Source organism: Chelonia mydas, chromosome 20 (genome assembly GCF_015237465.2).
Source record: "Chelonia mydas isolate rCheMyd1 chromosome 20, rCheMyd1.pri.v2, whole genome shotgun sequence".
Lineage (NCBI taxonomy): Eukaryota > Metazoa > Chordata > Testudines > Cheloniidae > Chelonia > Chelonia mydas.
In genome coordinates this window covers 7,216,793-7,243,481 of record NC_051260.2, presented here as the reverse complement: position 1 = coordinate 7,243,481, position 26,689 = coordinate 7,216,793, and the positions used below count along the sequence as shown (strand labels likewise).

General features: G+C 45.3%; 1 protein-coding gene across 14 annotated transcripts in view; it reads right to left on the bottom strand.

Moving 5' to 3' along the window:
- Positions 1-26,689, bottom strand: part of BRD4 (bromodomain containing 4) — a 244,767-nt gene that overhangs the window by 93,914 nt on the left and 124,164 nt on the right. For 8 of the 14 annotated variants that reach the window (XM_043533000.1, XM_037883738.2, XM_037883739.1 and 5 more), the window contains 6 exons: positions 19,789-19,926; positions 16,062-16,197; positions 5,285-5,568; positions 3,548-3,913; positions 1,862-1,942; positions 651-779 (listed from right to left, as the gene is read on the bottom strand). In XM_043533000.1, coding sequence (XP_043388935.1) covers positions 651-779; positions 1,862-1,942; positions 3,548-3,913; positions 5,285-5,568; positions 16,062-16,197; positions 19,789-19,926 — 1,134 coding nt within the window. Of the gene's footprint in view, positions 1-650; positions 780-1,861; positions 1,943-3,547; positions 3,914-5,284; positions 5,569-14,688; positions 14,820-16,061; positions 16,198-19,788; positions 19,927-26,689 lie in introns of those variants that run through there. The other 6 variants (XM_043533002.1, XM_043533003.1, XM_043533004.1 and 3 more) reach the window with 4 other exon arrangements.

Here is a 26,689-nt window from a genome sequence, read left to right as displayed (position 1 = left end):
GAGATGTGAGACTGTACTTGAATCCCAGAGATCCTGGCATACTCCGGCGACAAGGCAAAAACCTCACAGGGAACCCCTCAGGTGGGGAGAAGGAGAAGCACTGAAAAAAGCTCACCTCAAATGAAGCAAAGACATTATAAAATATAACTTGTAGAAGTGAATAATTCCACTAAATTAAAAATTAGATGATCCTAAAGCAAACTTCGAGCAACACTAGAAGCAGGCATGCTAGACACTGTCTCAGTCTGTGGGTGGCTTGCCACACAGCTCTACTCATAGTTGGGACAGAGAACAAGGATGTCTGGAGTTCATGCATGGACTTAACAGGCACTGCTACTGAAAACCTCCAATCAAAGATGCAAGGGGTTCATGCACACCTGAAGCGGAGTGCCTATAGGGACACTACTCAAAAAAGAAAAAAAAGTTACCAGCTCAGTCTGTTCAAGCTGGCATAGCAACTACAGTTCATGCTAACACTGCAACGTGGAAGATTTGCTTTTGAAAATTTAGTGTACCATTCTGGTATATTTTTGTACTTCAATTTATTTTACTTTTAAAAGTTTAGGGTGTAGGTTATGCTAGACCATTATGAAAAAGTTTCAGGTACGAGTTCAAAACAGAAAAGCACTCTAACAAAGCAGTTTCTTTACCTGCAGTTTCCGTGCCATAGCTACCACCTCATGATCAGCAGGGTTGTATTTGTAACAATTGGAAAACATCAATCGGACATCTGCTGCAAATTCCTGAGCATCTCTGTATTCCCGGTTCTCCAGTTTAGACTAGAAGGGAAAACAAAACTCCACTATCAACAGAGCAAACAAAACAACTTACTGAATGGACAAGAAATATCTTGGATCTATGGCATCCATAGAGTTCTGGGCTTCCACCTAATCTCCATCTATATCTAACCTTTGCCAAATGGAGCATTGCTTTGGAAACTTGCCAGAAACCTGAGATCTGCATTTGATTTACATAAAATGGAGCAGATTACAGCCATCCTGAACTATAACATGGAGGTACATCCAAAAGACGACTACAGAAATAGCATACAATGCAGCTAAACTGCTGAGACCAAAATGGAACATTGTATGCCGGAGCTGGTATTCCTTCATAGAACATCCCTCCATAATAACGGGCAGCTGCAAGCTACATGGGAGGACACGACTGCCCACATGTGACAGACACTTTCACTGCCTACCAATTCAACTGACAGTATGAAGGAACTAATTCACTAGATTACTGGTCCCCATCATTACCAATCATGGTGCAAGGTTTTGTTTGAACAACAATACGCTAAAACTTCACACACGCATCTGAAATGATTTTTTAAACAAATACGTTTTTAATCTTTGTATCACTTTCTTATAAGAGAAATCACAAACTGTCAGTAGCAGTTAAAGACATCGCACAAGTGGGCTCAGTCCAGCATAGCAGTGACAGTTTGAGGAATTGGGACCACAGGATAGTCCCTCCTTCAGGTCAGCAGGAACTTGGAAGCATTCAAGAAGGCAATATGCTTGGCATTTTTCTGTCAGACACAGGGAACCACATCCAACTAGCTGTGGCAACATAGGATTTTTGAGAGAGTAGTGTGGGAATAAATCCCCCAAGGATCTAAGGATGAATCTTATCCCCACCCCCGGGGAAAAGATAGAGCTTGATTAAAGAAACAAAGCAGTTGAACTGTGCAGGCTTAAGTCAGTCCAGAGTGAGACTATCTGCCATTACAAAAACACAAGCCTTAAAATAAACTCCCTGCACAGCAACTTCATTTTATTATGAAGTGAATGTAGTGGTGTGAAGCCCTGACGTGTGCAGATCTCAATTTATCGACAGTTGTCCACACCATCTCATTATATACCTCAATTTTTGTCTGAAGGAGCCAGAGGTGAGGATAGTTCTGTCTCCATGGCTCATTCAATCCTTTGCCTCTCTGCTGTGCCTGCCAACAACAAGGCCAAAAGTGATGGTGTTTTTTTGAGAGGTGGACACCTGACCATCAGCAACTGGAACAAGATCCACCAATGCATTTCATATAAACATAAAACAGTTGTCATGGGCAATGATTTTTGCTCACAACCAACTTGAACTAAATTTCAACCAGTGACCTGGAATAAAGAACTTTGTTATCCCATTACCAATGCTTCAGACATCCAGATCCTCTCTGTACTTGTGGTTTTTCAGAACTTCCTAGCTGGTTTTTTTTTTTGTTAGATTTGGAGAATACTACAGAATGCTCAAAGTTGTTATGCATATTCAGAAAAAGGGGCAATGGTACCAGCTCAATCTTCAGCACAGGTTTTAATTATTTAATTGAAGGAAAAACAATAATCCTTCATTCACTTCATACAAGCCAAGTTCCCAGTGTAATCTCAATATGGGCTTGGGGGAGAGAGAAATTTGTCTTTCTTCTGCTTAACGTATTTTAAAAAAGAAGCCTGAGTTGCGTGAATATTGATACAACCAAAGAATTCTGCAGTTTAAAGCTATATCCATGATGAAGTTATAAAATGACAGTGCTCCCAACAATGAACTGACATTTTCAGCAGAGATATGGACTGCTTTGCAATTACTTCTCTTGGATAAGCAACTCTCAAATACTCCATGAGAGGGAGCTAGCTGTGTCCTCTCAGCAGAAGGCTTTCATTTAGATGCTCTGGAAACATGGTCCTTTATATTAAGCAGAACATTTCCTTTAAAAGAAAAGGAGTACTTGTGGCACCTTAGAGACTAACCAATTTATTTGAGCATAAGCTTTCGTGAGCTACAGCTCACTTCATCGGATGCATAAAGTGGAAAATGCAGTCTGCATTTTCCACTTTATGCATCCGATGAAGTGAGCTGTAGCTCACGAAAACTTATGCTCAAATAAATTGATTACACTTTCCACTTTATGCATCCGATGAAGTGAGCTGTAGCTCACGAAAGCTTATGCTCAAATAAATTGGTTAGTCTCTAAGGTGCCACAAGTCCTCCTTTTCTTTTTGCGAATACAGACTAACACGGCTGCTACTCTGAAATATTTCCTTTAAAGGTGAACAGCCAATGTGGTGGTTTTTTTGTTTGTTTTTGTTTTAATGAAAATTCCCCTACTACAGCAATCTGTACTGACTGATTGAGCCCATTATCTTGGCTAAGGGTATTCAGTGTAGACTGCCACAGTAGAGGACATTTACTTTTAAAAATGCACAGGCAATTTTTAAATTTTTTTTGGAAGCCCCATTCTGGAAAGAGGACTGTCTTCTTTTCAGGACCTGTCACTTAAAGAGTAGCACACTACGGACAGATCAGAGACTCCACCTACCAGAATTCTCAGGTTACACAGAGCGAATGGTTATTTGATTTCAGACAGAGTCCCAGAGAAGAGTCCTTTCTTTTGCAACACATACTTTTTTGGTGGATATCTACAACACACCATGTTAAGCGTGCAGCTGCACACGTATGCCCACATACATGAGCTGGCATGTAAAACAGACTGCATTTCCCCAGGGAAGTTATTCCTCCTGCACAGTCTATTTTTTTTTTGGCTATGTGAAACTGAGCTTACTTTGATTGTGCTCAGATCCATGGGATGTTTAATGATATCACAATAATCATGCAGTCCCAGTGCTTCCACGTCCACAGGTTTGTAGAAGGGCCATGCGTAGGCAGCATGCTTCTTGGCAAACATCTCTTTGATGATGCCACTGCAATACTTTAACTGCTCAGACACTTTGTTACTGTTACTCTTTTCTACCACATGCTGCTGAGAGTCTGGAACATCCTTCTTTGGAGGTTTCACTGGCCGGCTGCTTTCCCTTCGTGGACCCATCTTGGCAGACTTGGGTTCAGTGGGCAGCGAGGAGGATTCGTGAATTGGGTCTATTGTTGTTGGCGTTGTGGTGTCTGCTTTCCTCTTCACTCCTTTTTTTGTCTGTAAAACAAAAAATACAACAGCATTATAATATTTTATTTAGTCTTGTGCTCTTTTGTTACTATTGTATTCACAGGATCCACCTCTGGTTGTATATTAAAGTCTAACCACTAAATACTCAGATGAGATGGAACTAAAAAGTTAAAAAGCTTTCTATAAATATGCATGCTGGAAGCAGTTTGTACTGAGTCCTCTCGAAAATGCGTAACTACAAATTATCTTTATTATATTAGCAAAGGTCAAGAGGATGGTTAAATGACAATTCAAAACCTTTTACTTAATAACCACGTTAGCATCAAGTAAACCGCTTAGGATTCATTTCTACAGCTTGTGTAGTGTTTACAGAAGCCCAGATCTTGGATTATTTCGGCTGAGTTGCTGGATGGGATTTTCAAAAGTACCTAAGGCAATCAGGTGACCAACTCCCACTGAAGGTTCATATAACTTGGGTACCTAACTCTGCCAAGAACTTTTGTAAGTGGCACCTGACATCCACAGAAGAGCCATGTCTCAGGAGAAAGGAAGTGGCAATCTTATTGATGCAATGATATAAAAGGCATTACTCAAAATAAGAAATATTAGTTAGCAGAATCTGATCTGCTGAAGATGTATGCCAAAATTTTCAAAAGCAACTAGTGATTCTGGGTACCCAACTTGAGAGACGATAAAGGAGCCTGATTTTAATGGGTGGGGACTCAGCTCTTTTTGAAGAGTAAATTTAAATAATGTTATGTTGCGCATCCAAAAATTGAGGCACCCAAAATTACTAGTCACTTTTGGCTAGCACAGCCACAGTGACATAGCTTTTCAAGCCAGATGGCTTTCTTTTCCTTGCAAAGCCTAAAAAAACCCAACACTATTAACCCCAGTACACAAGGGTGCTGGCTAAATGTTTAGGAGAAATTCTGATGGGCAAATACTGTTCTACTCAATTACTTTGCTATGGTCAACAATCTATGGAAAACAGATTCTATTTTTAATTGATAAGGACAAGTGAGGCAGAGTCTTCGTGGTTAGAGAAGAGGACTGGGAATCAGAACTCCTGGACCCTAATCATCATTCTATGATTCTGCCCTTGACCTGCTGGATGACCTTGGACAAGTCAGTCAGGTGGGATTTTCAAAGGCAAATAAGGATTTAGGAGCCTAACTCTCCTAAATGCTCTTGAAAATCCCACCCTTCACTTCTGTGTGCCTCAGTCCCACCTCTCCAATCAGTAAAAATCTGTAAAGCAATTTTAAACCCTAAGATGAAATGGACTTCCCAGTGAATGTTTTAAAATAGTCATCCAATAAAATCTTCTCTTCTAGAGAGGAAATTGAACACAAAGAATCCTGACTCACTAACTCCACAGAGTCCTTATTTACTCACCTTCACAGGCTGTGCAGTTGTTGGGATAACAGGTGGGTGTGCTTGAATGGGCTGGGGAGCGGGGGTTGGGGGAACAGGAGGTGGGGGAGGAGGGGGAGGAGGTGCAGGTGGTTGAGGAGGCACCACTGTCATTACTGGCGTCTGGACAATAAGGTCAGGGGTCACAGAAGGAAAGGAATGAGTTGTTTGCACAGACTGAAGATTCTGTTGTGGGGCCTGCGTCTGAGATGGGGATGATGCTTGAGTTACGTTTTGTACCGTAGATGCTCCTGGCTTGGGTGTAACTGTCAAAAAATGAAGGAATAAAGAAGGGCCACACTTAATGCTTCAAACTTACTCATTTTGATCAGGCAACATATGCATATTTCATAATGATCATTATTATTTTTTAAATAGTTGCGCTTGGATAACAATACTTTAGCACATCCTTCCCTGAGTAATCAAATTCAGGGTAGGTACCAATCAAATTTTTCATGGTCCATTTTAAGTAGAATCAGGTCAAAAGACACATTGCCCTCAAAGGGGTCCCTGTCAGAGCCTGGAGAGAAAGGGTGAGAGAGTCTACTCTCCTTCCCCTGCCTGCTTATCTTTTTCTGGCCATTTGCATGACTATACTTCACAATTACCAGGCTTGTGGTACTGCAGTGGGCAGAACTTCCTTCAAAAGCAGTCAATACACATCAATTAACAACAGGGGTTGCTATTCAGTGGAAATAAGCAGTCACCTCAACACATCTGCAATACTCAGAGAAAGATCATCAGTCTTGCTGGCTAGCAGGAACTCCCATGAGGCAACTTTTAATGTGAAATGCAAAAAGAACGGCAGATATCTGTGCAAAAGCCAGGTACCTGGGAACATAGGGTTTCCACATTAAAGGATGGGAAAGGCATTTTGAAAGTCATGCCCGTAAGTAATTGAGGAATTCCACCATATTTGGTGGCATCTTAAAGACGAACAAATTTATTTGAGCATAAGCTTTCGTGGGTAAAAAACCCACTTCTTCTGGGTTTTTTACCCACGAAAGCTTATGCCCAAATAATCAGTCTTTAAGGTGCCACCGAACTCCTCGTTGTTTTTCTGGATGCAGACTAACATGGCTACCCCTCTGATACTTGGTACCATACCTGGTGTCAACCAGAAGCATTGCCTCCTTCTGACAGTGCTTGCAAGGTGATATTTGCCAACACACTAATCTCATGTCTTTCTCAGAAGTACTGCTAGGAGGCAGTACTTCTGAGAAAGATACCCACCCCCGCAGGCCAGCAGGCATTACAGGAGTACCCTCCTGGCAGACATCACATATTTTTCATTGTGTCTGTTAGCAACAGTTCTATTTTTATATATGCAAATTCCAGGAAAAGGAGCACCTATCATTCTAGACAGGGACTTCCTGACATTTTAACTTACATACTATTTTGGGAACATCCATTTGCCCAATCACTAACAAAACCTAATCATGAGCAAAAAATGACTGATTTTTAGCTTGCAAAAGTTCTAACTAGGATAGCAACCTGAAATTAAGAGGTCACAGTGTAGGCCAGCAAATACAGTAGAACCTCAGAGTTATGAACACACCAGTCACCCACACACCCCATCTGGAACTGGAAGCACCCAATCAGGCAGTGGCAGAGACCAAAAAAAGGGCAAATACAGTAAAGCACTTTGTGTTAAATGTAAACTACTAAAAAAGGGAAAGTTTAAAAAAAAAGATTTGACAAAAGGTAAGGAAACTGTTCCTCTGTTTCTTTCACTTAAAAACAGCATTTTTCTTCTGCATAATAAAGTTTCAAAGCTGTATTAACTCAATGTTCATTTGTAAACTTTTGAAAGAACCACCAAAATGCTTTGTTCAGAGTTCCGAACCACCTCCATTCCCGAGGTGTTCATAACTCTGAAGTTCTACTGTATCTATATTCTGGCTGCCATTTCCCAGTATTGCTCTTTCAGCAAGGCACTGGAAAGTCTTTAGCAGGACATGCAGCAGCATAAGCAGGGCTACGTGCATGACTTCAGTAAGCAGGGATGTGTCCACAGACTCAATTTATTGAGGAAAAAAGCTGTGGCCAAATTTAGTCACTTATAAATGATAGCTACAATTCCAACACAAAAGTGTGGCATTGTGTAACAGTTAAGATGTCTCAAGTAGAACCATTCTTCTTATTGGATGCAGAGCTTGGCAAGCCAATTTATAGTAGCCTCATCACTGAAACACAAAACCCTCAGACTAAAAAGCTAGGAAATCCAGATATATACGGAGTATGATCCCCTTGGCAATTTATATAGAACATGCATGCTATATTGTCTGTAAGGATCTTGATGGCATTGTTCTTGATTAAAGGGAGAAAGTACTCGCATGCATTTCGGACTGCCCTTAGCTCCAATAAGTTTATGTGCAGGCTAGACTCCGCTGGGGACAAGTCGCCTTGGATCGTATTGTTGCGTAGATGTGCCCCCCCCACCAACCGGGGAAGCGTCTGTCGTGATTGTCATGGTTGGAGCTTTTTGTTGGAAAGGAACTCCTGAGCAGGTGTTTTGTGGTTGTGTCCGCCATGTAAGCAAGTCTTTTACCCTGCGTGGCACTGTGAGGCATCTGTTGAGAGTGTGTCTGGGCAGTATATACACTGGTCAAAGCCAGGCCTGTAAGCATCTCATGTGGAGTCTGTCACGTTTTACAACAAACATTATCGCCAACACGTGCCCCAACAGTTGTAAGCCTGTTCTGGCAGATGTTTGTGGGCTGTTCATCACAGTTGAACTTAGGTCAACTAGACTGAGGAAGCGTTGTTGGGGTAACACTGCTGTTGCTGTGAGACAATCAAGGTAGGCTTCTCTGAGCTCCAACCTTTAGACAGGAACCAGTGTGGACTTTTGTACATTTATGTGCAACCCTAGGTCTGTGAACAGGGTTATCGTGCTCTGTGTGGCGTGTATTGCTCCTTGCTGCACTGGGGCCCTTACCAGGCAGTCTTCTAAGAATGGAAATATCATCACTCCTTGTCTGTAGAGGTGAGCTGCAATGACAATGAGAACCTCGGAAAAAACTCTTGGGGCAGTGGAAAGGCCGAAGGGCAGTACTCTCTATTGGAAATGCTGTTTCCCTAGGGTGAATCTGAGGAATCTTCTGAGTGTCGGATGAATGATAATATGGAGGTCGAGGGCCAAGAGCCAGTCTTTCTCTAATGTCAGAATTATTGTGGTTAGAGTCACCATTTTGAAACATCGTGTTCTCACAAATTTGAGTTTTCATAAATCTAGGATGGGTTTCCACCTGCAAGTCTTTTTCTGAGTTAGAAAGTAATGGTAATAAAAACCTCGCCCCGTGTTCTGATGGTATGGGTTCCATAGCACCTAATTGTATGAGGTGGTTTATTTCCTTTTACAACAGGTGCTCGTGAGAGGGGTCCCTGAAGAGGGATGGTGAAGAGGGGTGGGTAGGTGGGATAGAAATAAAGAGGATGGAGTAGTACTTCTGGATAATCCCTAAAACCCATTTGTCTGTCATGATGGTGTTCCAGACCGGGTAGCATGGTGACAGATCTCCAATTGGGCGGGTCACCATATCTGGTTTTGGAATCAGAGAGTGTGGAGGTCTCATGCCCTCGATCACACCTTCAAAATGATTGTCTGGAGGTGGATGGTTGAGACGTCGAAGCTTGATCTTGGTTCTGCTGATGTCTGTTCTGTTTTTGTTTATGCCGTTGGTCGTACTGTCTTTGTGGGTGGAAGTATGGCATAGACCAGAATCTCTGGTTGTAAAACCTGCTGTTTCTTTTTATTTGCAGGTACATAGATATCCAGGATTTTTAAGGCCGTCCTTGAGTGTGTAGAGAGACATTGGTTTTGTCTGTGAATAATTTTTGATCTTCAAAGGGTAAGTCCTCAACAGTTGCTTGGACCTCCCTGGGAACCTGGAAAGATGGAGCCAGGATGCACGGCGCATGACCACGGATGTAGCAATGGACTGTGCTGCTGTGTCTGCAGAGTCAAGAGAGGCCTGTAGAGCCATCCTGGCGATGAGACACCCCTCAGAAATGTTTGCCTTATATTGCTCTTTCTTGTCATCAGGTAAACTTTCAATAAATTCTGACATTTTAGCAAACAGACTGTGTGTGTATTTTGCCAGCAGGGCCGCATAAGTGGCTGTGTGGAACTGGACTCTGGCAGAGGAGTAGGCTTTCCATCTGAAGAGATCTAGTCTTTTCCAATCCTTATCATATGGGGTCGTTCCGGACTGGTGTTGTTTTCCCCCTTGGTAGACCATACCCACCACCAGAGAGTTTAGTACGGGGTAGGTGAATAAAAACTCGGCCCCTTTTGCTGGCATGTAATACTTTTTATCAGACCTCTTACATGAGGGAGGGACTGTAGCAGGTATCTGCCAGATTATTTTTGCAGGCTCCCCGGTATCATGAATTGGCAAGGCTATCTTTGCTGCTGGGGATGCCTGGAGTATGTCCGTGAGCTTGTGTTGAGTCTCTGGTAGTTATGCTAGTGAAATGTCCAGGGATTCAACTACCCTTTTGAAGAGGTCTTGAAAAGATATGAAATCATCCCCGGGGGGAAATCATCATTTTGTCCGGTGCCGAAGATGAGATGTGAGGGGGCAGCAAAGTGTCACCTTCAGTTGTGTCCTCAGGCTCCTCGGTCTCTTCCTCTTGTGTCTCTGAGGATGCTGGGACAGTTGGCGAAGGGGACTGTGCTGCTCTGGACCTAGACGGGATAGGGGGCCTGAGGTTTTGGGCCCTATACATTACCCATGGATCCAAGTATGGCCAGTTGGGTGGGAATGGTATAGAGGGCAGTGCCCATGGTTGACCACACCAGCCCCGCATGTCTGTAGATATTTGGTGATGAGAAGGTCCAGGTTTAGGTGAGAAGTGTATATTACTGCCTCATCCTCTTCTTCCTCACCACTGGAGACAGGAGGGGCTGATCCACGGGGAGTGGTTAACAGGCTTGGTCCCGGTCTAGATGGGGTAATGTCTGTACCCAGTAGAGGAGATCCAAGCATTGAGGCCACTATCAGATCCGCACACCTCATGAATTGCTATGGAACCATGATGCTCGGTGCCGGGGATGGCATCGTGCACTGATGAGGAATAAGAGTTGAAGCTGTTGGTGCCGATGACTTAGAGCTGTGCTGCACAGGTACAGCAGGTGGCGCCATTGTACTACTCAGTGCAGAGGTTTTCTTCTGCTGCGTAGGTGCCGAGCCGGGAGGCTTGACTTTACTGTGTGAACCTCCATTAGAGCTTGCCCTCATAGGGTCTTTAGCTCCTTGGGAAGTCTCAGTACCAGACGTTCCCGGTGCCTCATGGTCCAGCGCTCTTGGTGCTGTCAGTACCGGGGCAGATTTTTCATTTGGAAATCGCTTTCCTTTAGGCAATTCTCCGTGTGGGGATGAGTGTGGCCGCTTTTTGGTATTCTTTCTAGAAGCAGGCTCCTTAGCAGCCGCTGTTGAAGCAGATCCCCTGTCAGACGCTGCCGCTGGCGACCGCCGGCCAGGAGGCATCCTGGACTCAGGTTCGGAGGCCAGTCTGAGTGATTTCTTCATCATAAGGAGCTTCAACTGGAGATCCCTGGCCTTCCTTGCCCAGGCTGTCAGTTTTCTGCAGCGCAGACACTTTTGGGTAACGTGTGTCTTGCCAAGGCAGCGGACACACTGTGTGTGGCCGTCAGAGACCAGTATGGAAAGTCTGCAAATCAGGCAGAGTTTAAAGCCAGGTGCACTGGGCATGCCTGAGAGAACAAGTCCTTGGAAAGAAAATCAGGGTTTATCCCTGTTCTTTCTCCATTCTTTTTTAAGGTAATATCTAAGTACCTGACAGGGAGGCAGGGGTAAAACAGGAAAGGGGACAAATATATAGTTTTTAAAAAAAGAAAATTAAAGTAAAATATTAAATATAAAGGGCAAGGGGATAGGGTAGCTAACTACAACTAAGCAAACACTATCAGGAACAACTATGAACTATTAAGCTTATCTGAGGTAAGAGAGGGTGCTGCTGGTCATTCAGACTCAAGCCAAAGGTGGTAGAGAAGGAACTGGGGCATTGGCTGCACAGCACTATGTAACCGCTTGGTGATGTGTGAGATGGCTACAGCATGTGCATGGCCCAATCGTCCACTGTTATCACAAATCTCCGATTACAAGCACATGGCATCAAGACATCTAAAGTGGAACACCCACAAGGACACTCCTAGAAGAAGAATATATGTTTTCAAGACTTATGCTGGCTGCAACTACTTGCTAAAAATATAAGTCATTTGGGATTCTGGTAGTATGGGATTCAGTCTACACCCTGGAGAACTTCACGCTGTGGAATACCTGCACACTCAAAAATAAAGAGTGTTTCCTCTTTTACAGTCTGCCTCTCTCCCTATTTGATCTCTACAGGTTGGTTTCTAAAGTGTCCTGTTACAGCTTTATTTTTTTAATCTCAACCAAAGACATTAACATATAAAACAAAGTCCATTCTTCATAATCACAAACTCAGACCAGTGAGAATCATGTGCTGTGGCATATCCCAGTCACCAGCAGCTAACTGAACATATCCAGATTGCAGGAAGGATTTGTACACTACAAGATGCAGCTCAAAGAGACGCTCAGTCCTTGAGTCTTCTGGCAGATTCCACTCCTCCTGGCTATTCCTGACACACCCACTAGTAGTGGGCACAGTTTATTAGGCTAATGAGAGGCTTATTTGAAAATACAGGGGATGTGCCCTCTGGGGAAACGTAACACTGAATTGATATCAGGGAACCCTGAAGTGATGCCAACACACTAATGTCACAACTATGACATTATAATGTCACTGCAAGATCAAGCAGAGGGTGAGCTAATGAACACTATCCTATTAGAAACCTGAACACAGAAGACAGCTGTCCAAGTACGCTGTTTGCAGAAAGGTTCTTCCTCAGCACCTGCAGTAAGCTTCATTCCCCTCCTCCACAGCTTATCACATGAACTATCTTATTTAATAGTTAAACCAAAGATTAGTGACTACACAGTGAAGTCATTGTTAAATCTGCTTATAATGATGATAGAAACCAGTAAGCCATCTTCTCCACTAGGATCCTATACTACTGGTGTCACAAGAGTAACCTTTCAGCAAGGTTGTGGTGAAACCCACAAAGGTCAAAGGTGCTAATTAAAACCTATTTTCAAACACAGCATACAAGAGATGTAAAAAAACATTTGTTGAGCAAGAGCTTTGGGCCTGAACTAAGCAGGTGCAGAGCAATGTTTTATGGAACACTAGTCTACCTTCTATGGAGAGAGAGGGATGTATAGCTTGGATGGCCTTCATCTCAGGAGAACTTCTAAGGGACAGACTGGCTAGACTAGTCAGGTGGGCATTAAACTAACAAAAGGGGAAGAGGAAAATGGGGAAGTAATGATGCTGAAAACAAAAGGAATCAAGAAACAAAGGGATATGAAGTGAAGAAATGCTATAATTGCCTATACGTCAATGCTAGGAGCCTGGGTAATAAAAAAGAACTGGAATTACTCATTTACAAGCATATCATCTCACTTGTTCATACTGCTGAAACCCAGTGGGAAAAGTAGCATGATTGGAATGTTAAAACTAATGGTTATAATAAGCTATTTAGGAAAGACTAAGTGGACAAAAGGGGGTCGGGATTGGCACTCTGTCAAAACCGGCATTGCCTGCTTCCAAGTTACTGAGAAGTGATCTTGAAAGTTTACGGATCGATGTTCTCTAACAGATTAAGGCACAAGATGGGGTATTAGCTGGTGGCTGCTACACACCACCAAATCACAATAGAAAACAGGATGGCTATATCCTTAAAATACCTACTTATAACTAGGGGAGGACTTCAATTTGAATGAGCCATGCTGGAGGGTCTCATGCTGCCAGTATTAAAACATCCTCAGGATTTTTAAAACTATAAATGACAATTTCCTAACTCAAAAAATGATGCATCCAATATGGGGAAAATCTATATTAGACCTCACCTTGACAAATGAAGAATTAGTCACAGAACTAAAACATTCAGAGATGTAAGTGATTATTATTTGATTGCATTTGTTAATAATATCCAAGCCTGTAATATAGATAAGTAATGTTTTAAAAGGCTAATTTCACAAAGATAACTCAGTCCAATCAGCTGGAAGAAAGAATTTACACACAAAAATGTGAATGATAATTGGGAACTGCATAAGAACTTTTAACTAGATGCCCAAAAAGTCACAACTGAGAAAGACGGTTAACAATTGAGGACACTGAATAAAAGACCAGCCAAGCCAAGTGGAAGTGAAAGCAACTATAAAAATAATTCTCCTATATAATTCTCACATATATACACACACATATATATAAATAGATCTCTCCATGAAAGCAAATTAAAAGAGGGTAAGTTGAATCGCAATAAATATAAATTAGAAGCTAGAAAATAGATAAGGGAAGCAGCAGTATAAAGAAAAATCTATGGTCAGCAGAGTTAAGAACAATAAAAGTAAGTTTTTAAATTATATTAAGAACAAAAGGAATCACAACAATGCTATTAGTCCATTACTTGATGGAAATGGTAGAGCTGTCAATAATAATATGGCACAAGTGTCATTTATTTCTGTTCTGCTTTTGGGAAAGAGCCAGATGAATTCACAACCTAAGCTGATGATGAAACACTTTCTGTTCCAACAGTAACTAAGAAGCACGTTAAACAGCAGCTACTGAAGTCAGACATTTTTAAATCAACAGGTCTGGGTAACTTGCCTCCAAGAGTTTTAAAAGGGCAAGCTGAGGAGCTTGCTGCACTCAACGTGATTTTCAGTAAGTCTTGGAACAGTGGAGAAGTTACAGAGGAAAGAAAGCAAGCTAAGGTTGTGCCAGTATTTAGAAAGGATACACAGGATGACACTGAGCCTGGGCAAAATAATGGAGCAGATGATATGAGACTTGATTAATACAGAATTAAAGGAGGGTAATGCCAATTAGACAGGATTCATTTAAAAGAGATCTTGTCAAACTAACTTGATTTTTTTAATTTAAAAGTACGATATTATATTACCTCAGAATTTGGCACTGTTGCAACTGCTATTGGAATACTATATCCAGTTCTGGTGTCCACAATTCCAGGACAGTGAAAAATTGAGGGCTTCAGAGAAGAGCCATAAAAATGATTAAAGGATTGGAAAATATACCTAACTGAATAGGTAAAGGCTCAAGGAGCTCAGTTTATTTAACTAAGAGAAAGTTACAGAGTGATTTGATCACAATCTTCAAGTATCTACATGGGGAATGGAAATTGGAGAGAGGGCTATTCAAACTAGCAGAGAAAAATATAACACGGTCCAATGGCTGGAAATTGAAGCTAGATAGACTAGAAATAAAGCGCAAAATTTTAACAGTGAGGGTAATTAACCATTGGAACCACTTACCAAGGGCTGTTGTGGAGTCTCTCTGGAAATTTTTAAATCAAGGTTGGATTGGTCTTATTCAAATCTGAATTAATTTAGGGATGTCCTATGGCCTGTGATATACAGGAGGTCAGTCCTAGATCACAATGGTCCCTTCTGGCCTTAGAATCTATGAATCTATGAACCAAGCTTCAAAAAACCTAAATTATTAAAAATGCATAGGCTTGAGATGTAAGCACACAATACAAATATTGAACGTAAGTTTACATGCATAGTTTTACTGACTGTAATTTTAAATAGCTTTCAATGTGATATTGTTCACCTTTAAATAAACAAAGTCTAAAGCATTCAGGCTGAAACCCCCACCTTGCAAAGATCCACACAAAGCCAATGCATCAGTTTAGCCCTCAAAATAGAGCATGAGTGGTAATTCAGTGGGCCACGGGCCTCATGTAAGCTGTCTACACAAAGCTGAATTTACCTTGAGTGAAGAGCGTTTCATCTCAAAGGTAGCAAGCACACTTTTTCAAATGATGGCAGATTATTACAAAATGCAATAAAAATATGTTGTATATACACAATCTTGGAAAACCCACCCAGTAGACAGATTTATCAAAATTAAAACCTATCACCAATATGGATGACTCTTAGGTGCAAAAATGACTTCAGTACATTATTCTGCTTGTCGCGCCTGTTTTCAGATGCTTTTTGCATTAGGCGCAACATTACGTCCAAACCTTAATATTCCTGAAGGGTTATGTAGGCGTCACAAAAACAAACACGCAAGTAACATTAGACTTTTGAGAATCAGTTTCCCTTCACTTATTAATCCTTTCCTAATTACAGTAGAACCGGCTATTTGCCATGACGACTTAATTAAGCAAATTAGCTGTTACATGAAAGCACAGTGAAGCTCAGGGAAAAAGGTATAATACAACGTACTCTGCTTGTCTGACTGCCGTAATTTACTTTTATGGGCCTTCACAATGTACTGATAGTATATTCAGTAAATATAATGAAGTGACAGTAATAAGATTTCACTCCTATAGTTCTCACCTTTTAAACTTCACTGAAAAGTAGGGAGAGAACTATTTACTTGTGCTAATTACGTGTACATATTAGTAGGTTCTACTGCATAAGCAGGGTGCCCAAAGATAAACATGGTCAAGGGACTTCTAAAATGTGGCCCGTATCCATTTGCTGTCAATAGCTCAGATATCAAATGTAGATAAGCAGCTGAAATTAAGATTAAGCATTTTATGTTGTGACTTGTAGTTTGAGGATTACATGAGGGTGGCTGATCATTTTTTGCTATTTTATTCAAATTGCAGTGGGCACTAGAGGGTATCCCTGAACAAGAACTGAACTCAAGAGTGGTCAGTCAATTACTTTACCTGCTTCCTTCCTCCCACGTCCTCTTCCTTTTGCCTGGACTATTACAATTTCCGTTTCTTCCTCAGTCATTTCAGAGATTTTCTGCAGAAAAAGCTTTTCTAGAGCTTCTGCCATTAAGACTATGTCATCCCCTGGCTGGATTAATGATAGATAAAATAAATTAGGCCTGGTACACACTTTCGAAGCAAGGTTTGTATGAGATTGTAACCTAGAAAATTAATGCCACATTTAGGATTTTGCTCTGTCTTTTTCTCCCTTTAATATTGAGTTTAGTCATAACCAAGATTGAAAATGCAACAAAACCATTCCAGTACAGACATCATACATCTTTCACCTGCCCACCCAAACTTGCACTCTAACACAGCAACCCCCAAACTTTTGAGGATCATGCCCCCCCAACCCTGCCCGTCCCCACCCCCCGCACTGGGGCTGGAAGTGGGGACGTAGTGTGGGGGAGACACGGACAGCGATAAGGGGGACTCAGGCTGGGGCCGCAGCTGGGGCAGGAGCAGAGCCACAGCTGGGCTGCGATGGGGGCTGGCATCCAGGCCCGCGGCCAGGTGTGGCTCCACTCCTGGCCTTACCCCGAGCCTCAGCCCTGGGTTGGAATGGAGCTGCAGCCAGGCACACACATGGGGCTGGGAACCGGGGACGCAGTTAGGGGCTGGACCAGAGCAGAGCTGGGGACAGTTAGGGGCTGGCTGGCACACTCTCTCTGCCCCCATGGGGGCTGGCCCATGCCCCCCCAAGACTGTCATCCACACACTTTAGGGGAGGACGCCCCACACTTTGGGCACCCTCTGCTCTAATGCTTCCTGATCCCATCCAAGTGGTTCCTCTAACGTTTCTTTTTTAAATGTTTACATTACAAGTAGTAGTAGTATTTATATTATCATTGTATCCAAAGGCTTATGGCCCTACTATGCTGGATGCTGAACAGAAAAGAGATACATTATCCTTGCACTGAAGGGCTTACATTCTAAAGACAGCACAAACAGATGATGGGTAGAGAGATGTGAATACAACATACAGACAAATGAGCATGGTGAAGAACAGCTTTGTTGCTGCACGGTAATTTGTTTTTTCAGCTGGAGACAGAAATAGAGAGTGGGAAAAGAAAGGAAGTGGAATAATCCCAGTTTGTCACCTGCTAGTGCTCTGATCAGCAGGCTGCATTTTGTAGGCATCATGGCAGGTGTGCGTTAAGGAGGGATCTGAAGGAAAATATCGCAATGGCTCTTTGGATTTCATCAGGAAATTTTACCCACTCATAAGTGGAATTATGGGAGAAAGCAAAGAACTGCTTAAGGAAGAAGCTGACTGGTAGGCAGCAAAGGCTGGGAATTCCGGCAGAGAGAAGAAAGAGGTCAATATGCTGATAAAATTACTAGATTAGTTTGGTATGGGTAGGGCTAAATTAGGAACATCCTTAAAGATGAAGACAAGAAACTTGTTGTATCTGATGCACAAGTAAAGAAGGTGTCACTGTGAGGAATCAGCAAGAGCTGATATGGTCAGATCAACAAGCCAACATGACCATTGTAGCAGCAGCATTCTGAACAGACCTCATGGGAGCAGTCAGCAGCAGTTAAGGGCAGAAGAGGGGAGACTGCAGTTGTCAAGACATGAATGACGAGGGCTTGGGTGAAGGTTTTGGCTGTGTGGACAGAGGTCATATTTTAAAGATGTGCAAGAAAACAGCAATATATAAAAAAAGAACTGAATTCATGGGCAGAATGTATAATAAGCCAGGGAGGCTCTACCTCCCCCAGGCTGGGAGACTCCCAGTTGCAGGGTTTGGCAGCAACGTTTTTGCTTTATTATGCCCCATGCAGGTTCCAGGGTGGCCGAGGAGGCACATACCCACCTCCTCAGCCGTTCTGGAACTTGCATGGGGCACATCACAAGTCATCTTCCAACACGCTTTTCCCCTGGGTGGGTTGGGTCCAGGGTGGGGGGAGGTGGGGGAGGTGTGTGAGAGTATGAGAGAGAGAGAGAGAGAGAGAGAGAGAGAGAGAGAGACCGACCTGCGGCTAGCCTCCGCAGAGGGGGGGGGCTCCACCCAACACCCATGACTGAATGTGTGGGTCCAATGACAGGGCAGAGTCACAACCTAAGAAGCAGGGTATGGGCCTGAGTGACTGGGAGGAAGGGGGAATGTGGAGGGCTTGAAAGGAAAGATCAAGAGCTGAGTTTTGGCCATGTTAAGGTTAAGATGATGACTGGACTTTCATAAAGAGATGTCAGAAAAACAGTCTGAGATACTAGACTGGATGAAAGGAGACAATATATCAGTGGAGAGATTGAGGGAGAAAAAGAGAAAGCCCTCGGATGAAGCCTTGAGGGACAACAGCAGAAGAAACTACTAAACGAGCAGTCAGAGGAAAAAAGAACCATGAGAACACAGAATCATGAAAAGCCAATGAAGGGCAAAATTTCAAGATGTAAGGAGTGGTTGATGGTGTCTACAGCTGCCGAGAGGTCAAGGAGGATAAAGATAGAGTACAGAAACTGAGTTTTAACTAGGGAAACATCATTAGAGACTTTAGTGTGCAATTTCAGTGCAGAGGGCAGAAGCCAGTTTGGAGGGTCAAGAACAGAACTGGAAGAAAAACTCCAAACAGCAGTTGCAGATAGAATGTTTCATGAGTTTGGCGATGAAGATGAGAAGAAAGATTGGACCATGGTCTGAGGGGAAGATAGGGAGGCCTAAACATGCTTACACTGTGAGGGAAAAGGTATGTAATGAAAGAGAGGATAAGAGTGAGAAAAGGGAGAGAGCAGATATAAAGGAGGTTAGAAGACAAGAGGGGATGGGGCACTTGGGCAGGAAGAGAAGAGGAGGCAGGAAGCCTTGGTGCCAATGATGGGGGAGGAGGAGGAGTGTACTAAGGGCAAGAGGAGGAAGGGAAGTGTAGTGTAGTGGGGAGGATCACACCAGATCTTTGAACAAATGAACAAAATCTTGTGTGGGTCACACAGCTTCTTTGCTGCCTGTGGAACCTACAAGTTAATAACTCACTCTAAGGAAGTTTCTCTTAACACTTAGTCCCAGATCCCGTTCATGCCTCCTTGTTCTTAAGACTGTTACCTTCTCCAACAGTTTGGTGGCCTCCATCTTCTCTCTACCTCATAGTTTCACAACTCAGCCATGTCCCCTATTTCAGTTTTAGAAGCATAAATCAATTCTTTTTCTGACCTATCCTCAATTATTAACACCCCACTCCCTGCCACCCTAGAGATCCTTGCTGCTCTCTGTATCTTTTTCAATTCCTTGATATCCCTCCCGTAAAATGGTATACAGAACAGTGCACACTGTACAAGGCAAAATCTCATAGTGCCATAGTAAAAACACAACTGGGCGTAAAAGGATTCATTGCACTATTCTACTTCTCACCTCATTCCTAACACCAGGTATGTACCCGCACCCCCAGTCGTCTCCGGCCTCTTACCATAGATATTTAAATGCCAATATCCACTATTAACTCATCTGAGAGAATATCAGGAAGATAGGTCTGTCTTGTCTTTTCATTGCATAAAGGCAAGAGGGGGCCTAAACTGCTATCAAATTATTAGTATTCACAGTTCTCAAGAAACCGTCTGTTAATCTGGATTCAGTTACATTTAAGGACTGTTATAAGAAGTGGCATCTGAACCAACCACATGCAGTTCTGAAGTGGTGCAATGATTACAAGACATTCCCTTGGCAGGCCCAAAGTCATATACCTTATTGTAGATGTAACAATTTGTAAACATTGTATTAAAGTCCTGGATACATTCTTGAGCATTCCAGTAGTAGTTATTCTCCAAACGTTTCCTTATTGTTCCCATGTCCATAGGAGTTTTAATAATCTTATAATAATCCTGTGGAAATCAGAGAAAGAAATATCAGTTTAGAACCTGGAAAAATCCAACAATGCTGGTACATAAAGTGCATATTTACAGCTACTACAATAGGATAAATGCAAAGCTTTGATAAGCTTTTTCATGGCTCTTACTTCTAATCACTGAACTCTACTGATTACTCTAACCCAGGGATGCTCAACCTATCACCCACAGGCCATACATGGCCCACTAGATTTCATAAGGCCCATGGCCTACTTCAACACAATATACTAATGGCTGATTCATTAGTGTTTTGTCATATTTACATAATTTTAGTTTACACAAGGAAGTATGCAGAATCTGTTTGGCCCACACAAGGTTGTACGTAGGTTTATGTGGCACTCCTGTGATATAAGGTTGGGCACCACAGCTCTAACCAAACCCCTGGGGAGCTTTCACATGAAAGCTATATTCTCAGAACTCCTATCTATCACAGAGTGCTTGCCTCAGCTTACACCAAACACTTTACAGTAACTTAGGCTGATGTAAATCATCTTGGGTTGATCTGTTTGTGCATAAAATGGTCTTTGGTCAACGTAAGCGCTCCATTACGGTGATGCAGTAAAACCACCTCCCTAAATTGCACTGAGCCATGGTCGATCTACTGAGGTTGACAGTGAGTGTAGATGCTGCATGATATATATCACAGACTCAGACTTTAAGGTCAGAAGGAATGATCATGATCATCTAATCTGACCTCCTGCACATTGCAGGCCACAGAACCTTACCCATCCACTACTGAAATAAACCCCAAACCTCTGGCTGACTTACTGAAGACCTCAAATGATGGTTTTAAGACTTCAAGTTACAGAGAATTCACTATTTACACTAGTTTAAACCTGCATGTGACCCACGCAGCAGAGGAAGGCGAAAACTCCCGGGGTCTCTGCCAGTCTGACCTGGGGGAAAATTCCTTCCTGACCCAAAATATGGCAATCAGTTAGACCCTAAGCATGAATGACCAGGCAAACACCTGGGAAAGAATTCTCTGTAGTAGCTCAGAGCCCTCCTCATCTAATGTCCCATCTCCAGCCACTGGGGATTTTTGCTTCTGGCAGTCACAGATGGGCCACATGCAGTCCCATTATCCCATCCCCTCCGTAAACTTATCAAGCTCAGTCTTCAAGTCAGTTAGGCTTTTGCCCCCACTGCTTCCCTTGGAAGGCTGTTCCAGAACTTAACTCCTCTATGGTTAGAAACCTTCACCTAATTTCGAGCTTAGACTTGCTGATGGCCAGTTTACATCCACTCGTTTTTGTGTTGACACTGGCGCTAAAATAACTCCTCTCTCTCCCTGGTATTTATCCCTCTGATGTATGTATAGAGAGCAATCATATCTCCCCTCAGCCTTCTTTTCGTTAGGCTAAACAAGGCAAGCTCTTCAAGTCTCCTCGCATAGGTAGGTTTTCGACCCTCCAGCAAGTGTTACACAACGACCAACAGTGACTGCTCTTGGTCACATTTGTGAACTCCACTGCCCAACCATCAAGACCGGAAGACACTCCCTTACCCTTTAAAATCTCCACATATTTTTTAAACGCCAGGGATCCTAGAAATCCGTTTGCCACCGAAAAACGTGGCATTTTTATGGAGAATCTTTAGTTTTTACATTTTTAAAAACGTATACTATGGAACCCTGATTGTCCAATCTAATTGTGACCGGGGCCAGAGTAACGGAATTTTTGATTATCCAATCAGAAGAATGGGCGGGGCTTAGTCTGTCCGCCCAAAAATTGTAAATATATCAATAAAACATTGTGTTCAACTGATACCTATATATATTATGGCTAAGGAAACTGAAGTTCAGCATTTCATTTTAATTACAGAAAACCCCCCAGATTTTTATGTTTTTATCATCGGAGAATTTTAAGTTATCACAGAAAACTAGGATCCCTGCTGATAGCCAACCTCGGTAAGCACATCTAGAAGCTCTCCTTTGTTGTGTGCAACTCCCCAACCAACCATGCTGGCTCCGTAGACAGGAGGTATTGGACCCACTGGGCCAGAGGGGAGAAGAGGCTATACAGACACAGCTATGGACCAGCCACAGAAACGTAGACAGGTACGAAAAGATTGCACAGCTGATGCAGATGAAGGGGTACAACAGGGATCAGCAGTGGTGACGTGTGAAACTGAAGGAATCATGGAAGGCATACCTGTTGCCTTTACACCAAGCTGCATGACATACTTGGCAGAGACCCCACTAACCACCGGATACCGCTGAGGAGCCCAAGGCAGAGAACTCTGCCTTGAACAGCAAGGAGGACGACAAGTACTGGGGGGAGACGGGTCCAGCTATGCCACAAACCAGGACCAGTTTGAGACTCTACCTCAGTTTAGCCAATATCACCAGCTGAGCATGATGGTGCCTGGACCAACACTGAGATAGCAGGACAAAGGTATTGACTTTCCATTATTTTACTTGTTCAAGAAGAGGTAGTGGTACAACAGAGTGTGATAGAACCAGGCCAGTTGGGTACAGCAGAGTAGTCCTGTTGGGATCTAGGAAGTGGGTGGGCTGAAGTCACCCAGATTGAGGCCCGCTGGCAGAGGGTCGTCCTCCCCCTGAGTGACTGGGGTCAGACCTAGGGCCTCAATCTCTGCGAAGATGGAGGGGTTCCATTGGAGGCCCCCTCGAGGAGGGACTCTGGAGGAGAGGTGGTGCTACCCTCCATTGCTGCCACGTCATCCGCAGCTGGCTCCAGCGGGTGGGATTCACCTGGAGGAAAGGCAGAAGGCTCAGTGTCGGTGGCCCCCTTCCTCGTCTTTCAGGGGGCCTCCGCATCAGACGGGAGGAGTGGAGCTCGAGCCTTCCACCTGGCTGCTTCGCCTGCACTTGGACCCAGCCCTCCATGGCATCATCTGTGGGCTGGTGGACAGGGGTTGGGCCGGGGCACAGGGGCAGTGGTGGGGTGGCATGGGGGAGGGAAATTCCCCCTGGGGCAAGCCCTCTCCCATGCCCAGCACAACCTCCTCCACAGGCCCCTCCAGAGTGCATGCAGCAGAGGCGGGGCCCTCCCGCTCATCTGGGCGTGTGGCGGGAGGTGACCCAGCACATGAGCGGGAGCAGTGGTGGGCTGGGGAGGAGGAGGAGCGGCTCTGTCCGCCGGGCAGCCTGGAGGTCCAGCGCCCTGCTGGGGCTCGGACGTCCCAGACGCTCCTCTGTGCCGTGCCAAGGGGCAGTCCCTCCGGATGTGCCCCATCGCCTGGTAGAGGTAGCACCGGACCTGCCCTATAGAGTAATGCACCCGGTATGGGCCCCCTGGTAGGGGACCACAAAGGACGACCCCTCGAGCGCCTCTCCATCACACGCCACCGGTGGTGGTTGAAGCTGCACCTGCCGGCGGAACGAGAGAACGTGACGGAGGGCGGGGTTTTTGCAGCCCAGGGAGAGAGGGCTGACTATGGAGAGGGGTTTCCCCAGGGTAGAGGAGCAAGGTAACAGGGCAGCATTAGGGAGGAACGGAGGTCAGGACCAACCGGACACCCAGGTTCTCCAGTGGCTCCAGGGGGACGAACGCCCCCCCCCCGCACCGCCAGGCCCTTCTCCACCTCCTGGGTGGTGGCCTCCGATGCCAGGAAAATGACTACCCTCCTGTACATTTTGGAGGCCACCATGATGGCCGTGGGCCCCAACACCCTCGCCAACACCCGCACGTAGGTCTCCACATGGGGCGAGGCGGGCACCAGGAGGCAAAGGATGCCATGCTTCCTGGTCAAGGTGGGGAAGGGGCTCCGAATGCCAGAGATGGTAGCAGAGGCAGCGGTCAGGAGAGATGACGTAGGGGCAGGCAGGGGAGTCGCCGCCACCCGGGCGTACGCCCTGGGGGCTGGGAGAGGGGCACCCGCAGAGCAATGCCGCAGCCAGTGGCGGGGCCGCGGCAGAGGGGCAGTCCCTACCGTGGAGGACCTATCCTTTTTGGCAGGGCCCTTACCCTTCTTTTTGCCCTGGCCTTTCCCGCTGGCTGGGGGGGGCACTCCCCCAGAATCGGAGGGGGCGAGGGACATGGCAGCAGTGGAGTCCACTCCATTGCCCACCGCTGCTGGTGCCCCAGAGGGGGCGGCAGCAGATGGATCGGCAGTGGCAGTTGAGGTGGGAGCCAGAGGGGGTGATGGGGGGGCTAGCGGAGGATGGGTAACGGGGTCTGCCCAAGGAGTCCCTCCCACCTTGTCCCCCGCCATAATGAGCAGGAATGGAGGAGAAACACCGGAGGGAGGAGGGGAAAGGGGAAACAGGGTGACCACTCCTCCCCACTAGGCTGCAGGCAGGGGAGGACGATGCCAGAAGAGGGAGGGCTATCAAGCACTTTGGGGGGGGGGGGGTTCAGTCTCTAACACAAAATGGGATTCTGGCTCCTCTAGCTGCACTAGGAGATGGAGGAGGGTTATAACAACATGGGGGGGTGCAGTGATACCAGGGTTCATACTGAAACAGGGGAGGGGCACAAGCACACGGGAGAGGGCATGGGCACACGGAGCAAAGGGCTAGTCAGGGCAGGGGAACTGCGGGCGGGGGGGGACGGGACTGCTGAGAGGCTGAGGCAAAACGGGGGAGCAAAGGTCTTCAAGGGGAGAGGGGGAGATTGCTGCAGGGAAGGGGGGGTGTCAGTCCAGAGAGGGGCAACATGCGCCCACGTGCGCTTGCAAAAAAAAAAGTCAATGGTTGCTGGCTGCTGTTTCAGGCCCAAGTGGTGGCAAAAGGGCGTGGCAAGCCAAGCGAGCAGCTGAGTCCCAGAGGCAGGAGCTGAGGCAGATGGTAAGGAGCAGTGGGGCTGATGGAGGGGGCTGCGATGGTGGTGGTGGGACACAGATGAACATGGGGGCAGGCTCCACGCCACACCCCCTATGTCCCCATAGACACAGTCAAGACCCCCACCACAAAAGCACAGTTCGAAAGTTACACAGTCCTTGAAGGCACCCTCCACATTGGTCTGCAGAGGCTCTGCACACTCCCCCAGCAACAGATGGTCCCCTTCTTCCTCCTCGAGGCTCCAGCAGTTCCCAGGCAGCAACAGCAGCTCCAGCAGGCTATCTGGTGGGCAGGCAGGAAGGACCCCTCTCAGGTGGTGATGGTGGTAATATCCACAGCAGCAGTAGCAACGGCTGAGGCTGGAGCCCCTCAATCCCCTCCTCTGGGGAGCAGGCGAGCAGGCTCCCCCAAGGGGCTACAGCAGGAGCAGCAGCAACCGGGGGGGGTGGTCCAGCATAAAATCATAGAATATCAGGGTTGGAAGGGACCTCAGGAGGTCATCCAACTAGACATGGAGCCATTGATCACTACCCGTTGAGCCCAACAATCTAGCCAGCTTTCTATCCACCTTCTAGTCCATTCATCCAGCCCATACTTCTTTAACTTGCTGGCAAGAATACTATGGGAGACCATGTCAAAAGCTTTGCTAAAGTCAAGGAATAACACGTCCACTGCTTTTCCCTCATCCACAAAGCCATTTATCTCGTCATAGAAGGCTATTAGATTAGTCAGGCATGACTTGCCCTTGGTGATTCCATGCTGACTGTTCCTGATCACTTTCCTCTCCTCTAAGTGCTTCAGAATTGATTCCTTGAGGACCTGCTCCATGGATTTTTCCAGGGGCTAAGGTGAGGCTGACTGGCCTGTAGTTCCCCGGATCCTCCTCCTTCTCTTTTTTAAAGATGGGCACTACATTAGCCTTTTTCCAGTTGTCCGGGACCTCCCCCGATCGCCATGAGTTTTCAAAGATAATGGACAATGGCTCTTTAGCACTCTCGGATGCAGCGTATCCGGCCCCATGGACTTGTGCTCGTCCAGCTTTTCTAAATAGTCCCGAACCACTTCTTTCTCCACAGAGGGCTGGTCACCTCCTCCCCATGCTGTGCTGCCCAGTGCAGTAGTCTGGGAGCTGACCTTGTTCATGAAGACAGAGGCAAAAAAAGCATTGAGTACATTAGCTTTTTCCACATCCTCTGTCACTAGGTTGCCTCCCTCATTCAGTAAGGGGCCCACACTTTCCTTGACTTTCTTCTTGTTGCTAACATACCTGAAGAAACCCTTCTTGTTACTCTTAACATCTCTTGCTAGCTGCAACTCCAGGTGTCATTTGGCTGATTTCCTTCCTGATTTCACTCCTGCATGCCCGAGCAATATTTTTATACTCCTCCCTGGTCATTTGTCCAATCTTCCACTTCTTGTAAGCTTCTTTTTTGTGTTTAAGATCAGCAAGGATTTCACTGTTAAGCCAAGCTGGTCGCCTGCCATATTTACTATTCTTTCTACACATCGGGATGGTTTGTCCCTGTAACCTCAATACGGAATCTTTAAAATACAGCCAGCTCTCCTGGACTCCTTTCCCCGTCATGTTATTCTCCCAGGGGATCCTGCCCATCAGTTCCCTGAGGGAGTCAAGTCTGCTTTTCTGAAGTCCAGGGTCCGTATTCTGCTGCTCTCCTTTCTTCCTTGTGTCAGGATCTTGAACTCGACCATCTCATGGTCACTGCCTCCCAGGTTCCCATCCACTTTTGCTTCCCCTACCAATTCTTCCAGGTAGCAGAGAAGGGGTAGGGGTGGGGGGTCTGGCCCAGGCAGGGGAGTAGCTGGAGCAGAGGCAGCAGCCCCAGCAGCAGGAGCAGCAGCCTCCCGCCTCACTCCAAGGCAGAGGGCTATGGGAGAGTCGTCAAAGGCAGAGCTACTGGCCACTGGAGAAGCAGGTTTCTGTTCCCTGAGTGACCAGAGCAGGGGCTGCGCTAGAGCATCCAGGAACCTGCT